The sequence below is a fragment of the Pteropus alecto genome, unplaced genomic scaffold (genome assembly GCF_000325575.1).
Source record: "Pteropus alecto unplaced genomic scaffold, ASM32557v1 scaffold67, whole genome shotgun sequence".
NCBI classification, from domain to species: domain Eukaryota; kingdom Metazoa; phylum Chordata; class Mammalia; order Chiroptera; family Pteropodidae; genus Pteropus; species Pteropus alecto.
In genome coordinates, this window is record NW_006441061.1 from 6,419,289 (window position 1) to 6,432,444 (window position 13,156).

Consider the following 13,156-nt stretch of genomic DNA (forward strand, 5'->3'; position numbering starts at 1 on the left):
GTGACCAACACGGCATGGAAGGGGTCAAAGTCCCAAACCCAGAGCCTTTCCAGATGGGGCTGCTCACCTGCCGGTTAATTCCCACAGGCAAGCTGGAGCCGCTGGTGGCTCTACTCATGGGGGCCACGATGGCCACTCGGGTCGGAGAGGGAGCCGACTGTCTTTTCTTTGGTGGCAATGCTGGCGGAGGGCTGGGACAGAAGGAGAAATCCCATCACACCAAACAACCCAAATACAACTCGCTGAAGTGATATTAAGGCACGGAATTATTCATTACTCATTATTAGATACTTCACACCTACTTTTCACACCTGCAACTCCCATCCCACTCCCCTTCTGCCAAAATAAACCTATCGATGCCAAAAAAACTAAAATCAGAAAAGTCCTTTCTTTTCCTTCCATAATAAATTGGAGCAGTTTTCACTTGGCTGAGGCTGAAAGGCAAGCCGCTGGGAGTTCTGGGAGTGTGTGGCAGGGGAGGGCGCTGGGGCTGGCTCACGGCCTCTGAGGTGCACCCCCCGCCCCGGAAGGCCAAACTTCCACGGCTTCCACCAAGCAAGGGCTCCAAGTTCCCACCCTAATGGCACTATCTACTTCTCAGCTCATGCTGCATCTGCCCATCAAATTATGTCACAGGGGAGAGTGCCAGAAAAACAGAAAATCACCTATTATCAACCACCCGAATGCCAGGGAGGGGGGGTTTGGGGGGTGCGGCCTCCTCATCGGCACAGTCCAGGGGCAGCTCGGCCGACGGCGACATGGCGGCTGTCTTGTTCAGGATCTCCACCTCGCGATCCGTCAGGGGGAGCTCGGACTGGCTGAGAATTGAAAAGAACTTGGGGTTACAGAAGGCCACAGAGCACAAGCAGGTCTGGAGAGGGTCAGATGTGACCAGGGCAGGGACACGATGGGGGCCGGATGCAGAGCGGTGGACACCACGCCCCGTGCTCCACGGTGGAGTGGGGTGTCGGGTCTGGTTTGGTCACCAACGCACGGTAGGCGCTTGGCCAAGTCCCGACCCTGCCTCTTAGTTTCCTTGGCAGTAGGAGGGCTCCTTAGACTCGATGGTCTAATGGCTCCTAAAACACTCTAATTTGTTTTCTATCTGTCCCAGGCGCTCGTAGTTGACAAAGCCAAAGGCTCTTCGCCTAATCCCAAAACCCAACCTTCAAAGTTCTTTCCGATTACAGAAGGAGGCTGGTCGGGCAGGTGCGTGCTCGGGCCACCTGAGGAGTCGCTGTGGACTCCGGGACCGGGCACACGGCAAAGCGTGTGTGAGCTCTGCGCACTGTGGTGACAGCCGTGCTCAGTGGGTCTCACCGGGGGACGAGAACGGGCCTCGCGCATCCTGGGACCTGCGCTGCCTGGACTGGCCGCCGCCCAAGGCCAGAGCCTCGTGAGCGCGGGGGCTGGAGGGTGCAGTCGGCACTTACCCATCGGGTTTGCAGGCTGGCGAGCTGGGCTTCACTGGGCTCGTGGGAGACGGACGCCCCTGCTTCTCAGTGGTGAGCCTGACCAGCTCCTACCCGAGAGAAAAGCGGTGAGGCACGCGGAAGCTTACGGCCGAGGCCGCCCCGTCGGTCGGCCGTCTGTCCTCCACCGCCGTCCTGCTTTTGTGCCCCGAGGATTCCCACACGCCCTAAACCCAAGCATCATTTGACTTAGGTACTCTGCATGATTTCCCAAAATGTCCCCTACCCTCTAAAACACCTTCATAGCACATCAAAAAGTTTCGAATGCGCAAAGATACTTCCTCTTGGAAGGGGGAAGTGGCAAACCCCACTGTCTCAAAATGACTAAGTTCATCACACAAATGAAGTTCCCGGTAGGACAGACCACGGCTGGGCGCGGGGACCCCTGCCCTTCAGCTCTCTGAGGACGTCAAACAACGTGCAGGACACTGTCCACCAGTGACCACTAATGACCGCTGGCTCCGGTGAGCCGGTTGCGGTGTGGTGGCAGCTGGGACCGGGGACCGAGATGACTGGGTGGGCTCTCGGTCGACGAACAGAAAGTTAAGGGCATGTTCCCAGCAGACAGATGACTTAAAAAACGTTTCTAAAATAGAAAAGGAGGAGGAGGAGGAAATGATACCAGGGCTACTTGTTTTGCCAATTAGAATGTGTTTCCCCTAGTTCGATGAGTTCTGACAAACACACGTACCCCAAGAAGCACCATTCGAAAAATACGGGGCACTCCCGCCACTCTCCCCTCAACCTGTCGCACCCCAGCCACTCCGCAGCTTGTATTTCTCAGATCACTTTCGCCTAGAACTTGAAATAAGTGGAACCATCCAGCATATACTTTTTCTTGGCCATCTTCTTTTTCTAAACAGCTTTATGGACACGTGATTCACATGCCACAAAGACGGCTTTTAGTCCACTACAGAGCTGTACGACCATCACCACCACTGATTTTAGGACTTTTCAACAGCATATACTTTTTCGTGGCCATCTTCTTTTTCTAAACAGCTTTATGGACATGTGATTCGCATGCCACAAAGTCCGGCCATCCGGGGTGTACGATTCAGTGGCTTTTAGTCCACTACAGAGCTCTACGACCATCACCACCACTGATTTTAGGACTTTTCATCACTTCCAAAGACTGTACCCATTACTAGTCCCTCGTCATTTCCTGCAGCCCTCCCAGGCCAGGCAGCCACTAGCCTACTCTCCTCCTGCTCAGTGGAACACCCACGTTTCTGTGTGCATGGATAGTCTGTTCCTTCTCATTGCCGCGTTGTATTCCAGTGTGTGGATAAGCCCACAACTTCTTCATCCGTTTCTCCTGATGACGGCCATCTCGGTAGGAGCTACTGCATTGCAGGATCTGTTAGGCTTTCAGCACTAATGTCTATTTAGAAAGTTACAGGGGCGGTGGCAACGGACGCAAGTGGGTAAGACAGTGGCATGTCCCCAAATCAGAATGCGAAGCTTCTCCAAACTCAAAGCAGCACACGCAGGAATCACCACTTACGTGATAAGGCGGAGAGTTAGTACCCTTCCTAGAGCAAGAGCTCTTTCAAAAACACAAAAACTAGAAAAAAGATGAATACACCAAAAGAAATATCAGAGTGCAAACAGCAACGGTGAAAAATCGTGAGTCCCCAGCTTTGATGGTAATGAAACAGAAACGTCCAGGAGTGGTGGGTGGGAGCACAGTTAGACGGCCTTTCCAGAGGATGACTGTGTACACGTCTGACATGTGCCAGTCTATGTCGAAAGCCTTAAATATCTGCTTTCTTTTGATAATAATTTAGCCCAAGGAAAATACCACAGATGTGTGTAAAAATTGAGCCACGAAGGATGGTGATCACAGCATCGTATGTAATGGATAAAATTAGACTACTCCGTATTCCAAAATTAAATATTCAACACTAGGTTCTGATACAAAAATTATGACAGAACCAAACAAAGGACCATGATATCGCCATTAAAAGCCAACTCACAACAAGAACACATGACAGCTTGGAAAGACAATGAGCTGCGATGTTAAGCAGGAAAACAGCCCAGGTGGCATACTGGTGAACACGCAGTGTGTTTTGGAAACAAAACCAAACCAAGAATACACGTATAGAAAAAAAAAATATGGCTATGAAACACTCCTTATTTTGTTTGTGTTTCTCTGCTTTTTCTAAACTTTCTACAATGGATATCTATTACTTCTGAAATACTAATTTAAAAAATTCATGAGGAAAGGCATACTCCATATAACCAGAACCAGTGTCACCCGACTAACAGCCGACATCTGTCTCCTCTTAGAGAAACGCGGAGAATTGAGATCTCTGAGAATCACGTGCTAGAAGGTGAAAGGTTAGTATTTTCCTCTTACTAAGTTTAGACGTTAAATAAAATCTCACAAATATTTAAGGAATAGCTACCTAAGTGGTGATCACAGACAGGGTGGAGATGAGAGACAGTAAGGGGTATGAAGGCTGCACCCCTCACTGGGTGAAGGCAGCCTGTCCTACAAGCGTGTCGCCAGGCCACAGAGACCACAGCACGGGGAGTCGGAGGGCGAGGCCAAAGTGCCTCGTGAACCCCCACATTCACATTCACTCTTCTTTATAAGCAGGGCCAAAGGAACAGTACGAAGTCTGCATACTTGCATCCCCCACTAATTCTTTACTGATTCATAAGCAATTATAATCAGAACATCATCTTTCTGGAGAGGCAGCTGGGTAAACTCGACTAATGAACGATGGCAAGAGCATCATGGAATGACAGGCACATGTGCAAGCATGCAGCCGAATTCCAAGACGACACGATGATCGTCGTGATGGCAGCGACGATCCCTTCCACCAGTTCACTGGCCTCGGCTGGAAGAGAGTGGAAGGGGGGCAGCTTTTCGCATTTACTCCCCACCGACCTCGCGGCCCCAGGAGACGAGCCAGGAGGTCTGAGGTCTGGACTTGCCTTCGCCATTGCGGACAGAACCCTTAGCATGTGCACGTGTCCGGCTACCGTTCCAACACTGGAATCTCCTTGGCAGCTGCCTGACTCCTCCCATGGAAGGCGGGGTCCCTGAGAAGGACGTCAGGCGCTTCGACCCTCTTGAGGCACAGGTTAGGAAAGACGGAGAAGGCCAGCCCCAGGCTGTGTGTCTGTAAACTAGACAACTGCCGGTTCACCGCGAAGCACTTTCCAAAGGCCAAAAGGTATTTGGAAAATTATCTTTCTAAATATATAACACTTTATCTCCATGTTCATTTTACTGCTACTAAAAATGATCGTGGAGATGCTTCTACAAATCCAAGTCCAGCCCTGGAGCCCACGTAGGAGAGAAACAGTTCCATCCATTCCCGGCTTCTCCTTGGCACTAAGACAAAGCCCCAGCCTGGCAGAGGGGACGCGGGTACATGAGACTCACTGCCACGCTGCGCCTGTCCCAAAGGGCCTCAAGGATGCCGCCACCTCATGGCTGGTGTCCTCTGGGTTCACACAGAGGGAAGCATACTTTAACTGAAAAGTGCGCCATTCTGCAACCTGTGGTCTGTCGCTCCTGTTCACGTCCCCTCACTGCCTGTTCTCTGTCCCTCTCTGGGCCTGCAACTCTCCTGGGTTCAGGGACCAGAGCCCAGGGAGACGTGTGCTTATGGCCATGACGCAACCTCTGTGCCAGTTAGCTGTTCTAGGCCAAGTTGTCCACTCGGGACACTGATATAGGCCAGTGGGGAGTCTCCTGTAACTGAAGTGGCGTAACAAAATCACAGGGGTGGCCTGCCCCAGTGTGACGTTTTTATGGTGATGTTTTTAAGGGACATTCCCTGCCCACATCCAGCAACAGAACAGAGGGAATGTCTTCTTTCTCCTACACAATCAAGGAGAGGCAGGGAGCTAAGCAGGCAATGGCAGACGTGGATGGGGGTGCCAGGCGACTCCTGGAGGTTGATGCCCAGTCACACAGCAGCCAGGAGACCTCAGATGCAGCCCCACAAAGGGGACACCGAAGAGACCCACAGAGAAGTAGTGCTGGGCTCAGTCTGTATGGGGGAGGGGCACAATTTAAAAACTGGGCACCTTTGAGTCCAAAATAATAAAAGCATGTAGTTGGGGCGAAATGTTACAACTCGAACAGTAAATGCTTGTAGGAGTCACCTGAAAAGGGCTCTAAAAGAAGCTTAAAGATGATCGAAAGACCTTCTCTTGACCTTTGTAACTAAGCAGAGCCATCAGGGCGAGGAAACACACGTGGGCTCAAAAAAAAAAAGAAGATGCTGCCGCTCCGACGCCCGGCCTGGGTGGGGGTGTACCCCGACACCCCGGTGCCCTCCCAATGAAAAGCCGTAAATGTTTGGTGTAGTCGTCACGTTAGCAGATTTACTAAAAAAATAAATAAATAAATACTTAAGTGAACTGCTCAGAAAATAGGTTGGGGAGGGGTAATTAGAGGAAAGAGAGGAATCTTACTTTAAACCACCCTATTATTTTAACAACAACAACAACAAAAACACCCCCAAACCCTGAATGCCCGAGACTGAAACGGAAGCGTGATGGGTCTTTTTCTGACTTACGGAAGTGTGTGTTCCGCACGGTGCCTGGAGGAAGACTTCCACTACATCTAACCAGTGGTCTCTTCCCTTGCTTCCTCTCTTCCTTTCCTCCTCCTCCTTTTTAAGCAATGGAACACTTAACCCACTGCAGATGGTAATCACTCGAATGCAGATGAACCTAACTATGAATCCCACAAAGAACTATGCGACATAAGTGCAAAAGGACAGATAACCTAAAAGTCAAAAACAGCTCCGAAACGCCTTTAATAATTTTTAACAATCACATTGACGGAAGTCGCTGGTGCTGTTATTCTGAGACCACTGCGTCTGTGTCGTGGGAAAAAGCGAATGAGCAATTATGTTGATATTGTTGAAAACTGGGATTTTTCAGTGCGGAAGGAAGAAAATTAAGATATAAATTGGAAGAGTTTAGGTGAAAACCCCGGTGGTCCTGAATGCGAATTGAAAGAACTACCATAAACTCAAGATGCGCTTTGTTTTAAAGAAACTAAACACGGGACCACTCAGCAGCATCGAGGAACCTTAGGGCCTAGGAGTGTGGTCTCTAAATACCACTTTCCAATAAAAGGAACCAGCTCTCCTTAGAAGAATAGCTTTCCAGGTCTGTGGGGAGAAGTGTGTGAGATGACTTAACGACTCAACAATGAAAAGACAAATGACCCAATTAAAAAATGGGCAAAGGATTTGAATAGATATTTCTCCAAAGACGTACAAACGGCCACTAGGCACCCGGAAAGATGCTCGACGTCATTAGCCGTTAGAGAAATGCAAATCAGAACCATAACGAGTTAGCACCTCACATCCACTAGGACGCCTGGATCAAAACAACCAATGACAACCAGGGCTGACAAGGATGCGGAGGAACTGGCACCCTGTGCACTGCCGGTGGGGACGCAAACGGTGCAGCTGCTCCACCGAGGAGCCTGGCAGTCTGTCACGAGGTCCACCACAGAGTCACTCAGCGACCCGGCGACTGTGCTTCTAGGTGTACACCCAAGGGAAATAAAAACACGTCCACACAAAACCGGACGCGGATGTTCACAGCAGCATTATTCATAATTGCCAAAAGGTGGAAGCCGCTCGAATGTCCTAAAGTCCATGAACAAATAACGCGTGGCGAGTCCACACGGAGGAAGGCAGTTTGGCAGTGAGAGAGAGATGAGGTATGATACGTGCTGCGGCCAGGACGAACTTAGAAAGACTGTGCTAAGTGACAGAGGCCAGGCACCAGAGGCCACATAGCATACGAGTCCATTGACATGAGATGTCCGGAACAGGTAAATCCACGGAGTAAGTGGTGGTTGCCGGGAGTGCGGAGAAATGAGAGCGGGAAGGTGTCGAGGGTACGGGGCTACTTTCCTAGGTGATGGAACGTGGAGATGGCCGCACAACTCTGCATGTTCTAAATCATTACGCTGTACATCTGAAGAGGGTGAGCTGCACGGCATAGGAAGTATATCTCAATAAAGCCATTACCTACGCAAGCAAACAGATAAATAACAAAGCGAGCACAAGCTGAACCTGGGAAAAAGCGAGACGACAAACGAAGGCTTCCAGGGCCACGTCGACATGAACGCGGGAAACGGCCTGAAGAAGCCGAAGCCTTGGCCGGTTGAAAAACGGGGCCCGGGTGTTACTAAGGGTATCTGCAATGGTCCAGAACATATCAAGTATATTTAAATTCATGAGTTCGAAATATTTTAAAAACCTCAAATCCTTGGTCATGTTAGTGGATGCTAGCAGACATTCATTATTTTGATATTGATAACTAACACTGAATCAAGCATTGCACCTGCCTTTCCTCTGAGGATGAGAGCTCAGGATAACCATAAATTGACAAGGGGAAGTCTCTCTTTTAGACATATTCCAATTAGTAATGATGAAAGAATGGCAGAAAGAATGAGAATGTCATCAGCTGGCAACCCCTAATGAATTAGCGGGTCACCTCCTCTAATAACCACCGATCCATGAACGTCAGAAGGGAAGGGGCCTCCGGATGGGGGCGCAGGGCATTGCCTTGGAAGCACTCTTCTAAACACGAAACCCTGAATCTGACTCAGCCTCTGGTTCTACAGGAAACTCAAGGGACAGAGGAACGTGTTAAGTAGCACCGCACAGATGTCGGCAGTGAAATCCAGAACGTGGGAGACTTTTAGGAGCAATAACACTTACTAAAAAAAACAAGTAAGTTGCAAAGAGAAAAATACAGAGCAGGAGAACCTGATGCTACATATTAACAATCGCAGTGTATGGATTTCCTTTGGATCCTGAATTGAAAACTGTATAAAAGCAGCAGACTACACCCTGCAGGCCAAATCCAGCCCAGCACTCGCTAACGCCCACCAGATAAGAATGCTTTGTTATAGAAAATTTAATTTAAGAAACCAAACAAAGAATATGTAACAGAGACCAATATGCAACAGAGACCCTAGGTAGCTCGAGAAGCTTAAAATGTTTACTATCTGGCCCTTTACAGGAAAGATTTGCCTTGTTCTAGAGCCACGGACTAAGTCATTAACCAAGAGAGGATGTGAGGTCTGGGATCTGCTTCTAGGTGGAGGTGTCGACAAAACCAGACCAGCCACGAGTGGACGACTGTGCGGGCTCTGGGACGGGCTTCATTACACGATTCTCTTCCTGGCAAATGTTGGAAATTTTTCATCCAAAAATTTAAAAACAGGCTGACTGATGAATAAAAAGAGATGGCTTATTTGAAATGTCAGTGTGGCAGACAGCTGGTTGCCCCACAATATCTGTTCTTCCTTATGAACAGAAGTTTAGCTGGGCATGTGTCCAAGTTCTGGCCAACAAAATCCAAGTGAAAGTCTCGTGAGGCCTGTAAGAAAGCATCCTTAGATGGAGAAGGCATCGCTTCCTACTCTTTCTTTCTCCTTGCTGGCTAGAATGCAGTCATGATGGATGGGGACTGAGCAGCCATTCTGGGCCATGAGGCACCATCCATGTGCTCAGGATGGCAGCAAAACGAGGGGAGAAGACCACGCCCTGACCAGTTTGTAAAAATGTCATACTAGCCTCACAGCCTATCTCTGGGCTTCCTATACGTGAAAGAGAAATAAAGTTCTCTATTTTAAAAGCCAGTTAAGCTTAATTCTAACTGATAGAATCAGGAAAACATTTCTTTCCAAATATTCTTGTTATGTAAAGTAAATCTTGGGTGGTGACGGAACTGCAGGGATTCCAGTTTCCCCCAAGGCTGCCGAGGTAAGGCTTTTTTTTTTTTTTTAATTAAAAAGCATGTGTGTGGGGGGCACAAGGTTGAATATTTCAAAGAAGTTCACTAGGCCAGAATGGAAACCTCTAGAAGGTCTGCGAAGAGGGCAGAGTCTGGGGAGATGGGTATAAAGCTGTACGTCTGACTGAGGTCAGAGGAAAAGCTGAAATTTAAATTGTAGAGTTAGGAAGAGTTGGGGTGCTGGTTTTGAAAGGACACACTGGGGTATCTGTGTGACCTTGAGGAGCTTGGTCCTCCAAGAGCCAGGCCCCGGGCTGGGGTGGTTCCTACAGAAATGGGAAAGTGAGGGCCTTGACATTCCTTCCTTGGAGAGTCACTGTGGCCTCTGAGCCTCGGGCTGCCGCCGGTAAAGCGCCTGGAGCGGACATAAGAGAGGTTTATCTTTTACCTGAGATTTGTAAAATGACATGGAAAAGAGCCATGATCACTGTCAAGTTGGTAAATGTCAGCTGTTCCAGAAACTACCATCGCTACGGTTAACAGCACGTACGCCCCATTTCCTGGGCACCCAGCACTTACCAGGTACTTCATATACCTTATCTTACTTAATCTTTCTTCAAATCTTCGGGGTATGTATTTAAAAACCTACTTGAAACTCAGAGAAATAACTTGCTCAAGGTTACAGAGCTAATAAGTGACATTTATATGGAGGTTTAAATAATAAATGGTACTACCCTTTCAGGGACAAAAAAAAAGCAACTGTTTTTAAAACTCTTCAATCCTTCAAAAAAAATTCCATTTAACTGAATGAGTTACTTGAAAATGGTGAGTCAGTTTAAAGGAACGTGCCAACATCTCTCCTCCAAGTGGGTGACGACATCCTCCTGAACCCACTTTATTTCTGCACAGCTCCGCCCCTCCCAGCTGACTGAGGCTCTGTCGCCTCACTAGGACCTGGGCTTAAAAGGTGTCCTAAGCCTGAAGGGGACACAAGAGGTTGGCAGCCAGCTGGCTTGGAGGTGGGAGCACATGAATCCCTCAGGCTGCCCGCGACTCCCCGCTCCCTGGGAGGCAGCGTGGGGTGATGCTGAGTGCATAGGGCCTGGGCTCAGGCGGGCCTGGGTGTGACTCTCCACCTTGCCACTGACTACTGGTCTGCCTGGGCCTCAGTTTCCCACCTGTGAAGGGGCCAGCGTACCTACCTTGAAGTCATATGAGCACTGAGGGGCAGTAAACGTTAGCTATGTCGCTGTCAGACCTCAGCAACGGATGCCAACACTGTATTCTTGACTGCCCTGTTGCCCTGACTGATTCCAACTATGAAAAGCTTCCAGTTACACAGGCCAATTCCTGCTCATCCTTCAGGCTTTAGCCTGTCTGCGTCCTTCCTGCGGAAGTGACTCTGACCATCCTGAAAAAAGAAGGTCACCTGTGCCATTTTTTTCTTCCCAGCACTAGTCCTAGTTAGAATCAGAATTACAAGTTTTCATTTGTTGTCCTTCCCCCCTTCAGACTGTAGGCTCCGTCAGGTCAGGGACGGCGAGTTTTGCTTATCACCATGTTCCCGATTCTATCACGATGCCTGGCACACAGGAGGTTCTTGATGAATGCTTCTCGGATAAATGAAACAAAACTAAATTTATAGCGCCTCACCCAGAGAATCTTTGTTCTGGCTAAATATTTGTAAAGCAATTGTGAAAACATTATTTGCCTTTCAGACACTAAAAGGCTCATAATCTATAGTTCCCAGCCCTCCCTCTCATCCTGGTCAATATGAAAATCTGAGGAATTTTTCTTTTAGCCGATACAGTGGAGCTTTCATAAATGAAAATCTACTCGGGAATGTCACACGGCTTTATGTATCTGCATTCTCTCTCTTCTATTTTGGACACTGTCACTTGTTTTGAACATCTCATCATAATCAATTCGGTGGAAGGAAACCTTAACAATGTCACCTGAAAAATTACAGTTTTCTATAATAGCATTTCCCGAAGCCTGGACAGGAAGAGCAAGGGGTGGGTGAGCCAGAGCCACACAGACTGCTGCTGAGGCGTGGCCCGGGTCGTGTCTCATTCTGCCCTGCTGACTTCAAGAGCCGCTGGGATAATGTATGTGCCTGAACTAACTCCACGATCTGGAATGTGACACAGGTTTGACGCAACAGCCACCCCAGGCTATACCCGTTAGTCTCACTAGCCAGAACAGATAACGTACGACATAATGACTTTTGGAAATGAAGAGAACCTGGGAGCTATCAGAAGAGATTTTGATGTTACCTTGTCAAGCTTCCCTCTAAATGAACTCAATAAAGTCCCCAGCAGACACAGTGGCCCTACATGGTGCTAGAGGTTGGGAGCTGCCAGCTTCTCCAGCCAACACAGTTCCTTCTATAGCAACTCGTAATGTTAAGCGATGCTTTCTTGGCCCTCCCTCTGAGACTTTTACCCTGAGGGGTCCTTGCTCTACTCTCCAGAGCTCCTGGCGAACATCAGTCCAAGGAGGCAGTTTTAAGGATTGGACAGCGTGGTTGAGTGGGGAAGAAATTATTTCTGACCTAGAGTAAGTACCTCAGCTAGAATTTAGGATTAAAGGTCTAGAAAAGAGGAGGACAGCCTTCCCGGGCCGAGAGAGCTATTCAGGCACGAGATGAAGAGCGAACAGCAGCGTGGCTGCGCAGGTGGACGGACAACGATCTACGAGCTTTGCACGCGTTAACCAGTAACCCTCCTACGACACTAGGATATACGGTACCATCATTATACCCAGTTTACAGGCGAGTTAGCTAAGGTACAGAGCACTTGAGTAAATTGCTCAAGTTCACGGACTAGTAAGTGGTAAACTTGGGATTCGAACCTAGCCGGAGCCCTGTTTCCACTACATGACACGGCCCCACGTGACGGCAGGGTCTCCGCCTTCCCACTGCTCACAGCCCAGGCCTGACCTCCAGGCCGTCACCCGAGTCCAGTCCCTGCATCCTGCCTTGCTCCTCGCCCACGACTTCTGTTCTCAACAGGTCCAGGCCCTCTGTGGCACCGCTTCCCCCTCAACTCGGATTCACGTTTTCTATGATGCCGTTTCTGACTTCCCTGGGAAGTAAATGCACAGACCACACCGGGGACTTCAAATATAGTTTCTTTTCTTTCTCATCTCAACTCGACTTTTCTACCAGGAATCTCGGAAGTTCTGAGAACATGAAAAGGTGGCAGCTGACATGCTGTGCGCTTTGCTAAGAGTCGATGCAAAAACACTTTCCGTTGTGCTTTGTCTGGCTGGCAGCATGCACAGCCCGCGCTCTACTGTGAGGACCGCTGAAGATTTACTCCAATGCTCGGTGAAGGCTGCTGCTCTGGCAGCTTTTCCGACCATCGGGATGAGTCCTCTGGAGGCTGGCACTGCTGTGAGAGCCATCTGCACCAGAGGGAGTGAAACAGCCACGGGACAGAGCGCGTACCAATGCCGGGGACGCCGGCCGACACTCGTTCTAATGCGTCAAGTTTAGGAACGAGTTCGTATGTGGCAAACACCCAGCAGGGAGGCCGCTCGGGGTCCCTGCCGAGGACGGCCTGGAACCTGCGCCCATACCTTCACTCCGTCCAGCACGGCCTTGATGACCCCCTTCACAGTTGTCACCATCTCTTTATCTTCCGAGTTCACACCTTCTAGCATCACTTGGTCAGACCAGCGAATGAGGTTGGCGAGACTCTGGTACACTCGGCTATAGCAGGAGGAGAGGGCTGAGCTGGAGGGAAGAGAGGGATTTTAAGAAGGACATTAGCAGTCTAAAGCATGACCGTCACAGGAAGATACCCGCTTGGCACAGAACCGGTTTCTCAGTGACCAGGGCGCGTTTCTCAGTCTTTCGTTCTGTGATACCCACGCCTCCTTCTGATAAACGAACCCATCTCTATACGTCCAATGAAAACGTGCAGAGTGTTATATTCTACTGTCAT

General features: G+C 49.3%; 1 protein-coding gene across 1 annotated transcript in view; it reads right to left on the minus strand.

Moving 5' to 3' along the window:
- RAPGEF1 (Rap guanine nucleotide exchange factor 1) overlaps positions 1-13,156 on the minus strand; it is a 68,727-nt gene that overhangs the window by 42,629 nt on the left and 12,942 nt on the right. The window contains exons 5-8 of the mRNA XM_015594238.2: positions 12,789-12,945; positions 1,434-1,522; positions 666-818; positions 68-191 (exon numbers count right to left, since the gene is read on the minus strand). Coding sequence (XP_015449724.2) covers positions 68-191; positions 666-818; positions 1,434-1,522; positions 12,789-12,945 — 523 coding nt within the window. The remainder of the gene's footprint in view (positions 1-67; positions 192-665; positions 819-1,433; positions 1,523-12,788; positions 12,946-13,156) is intronic.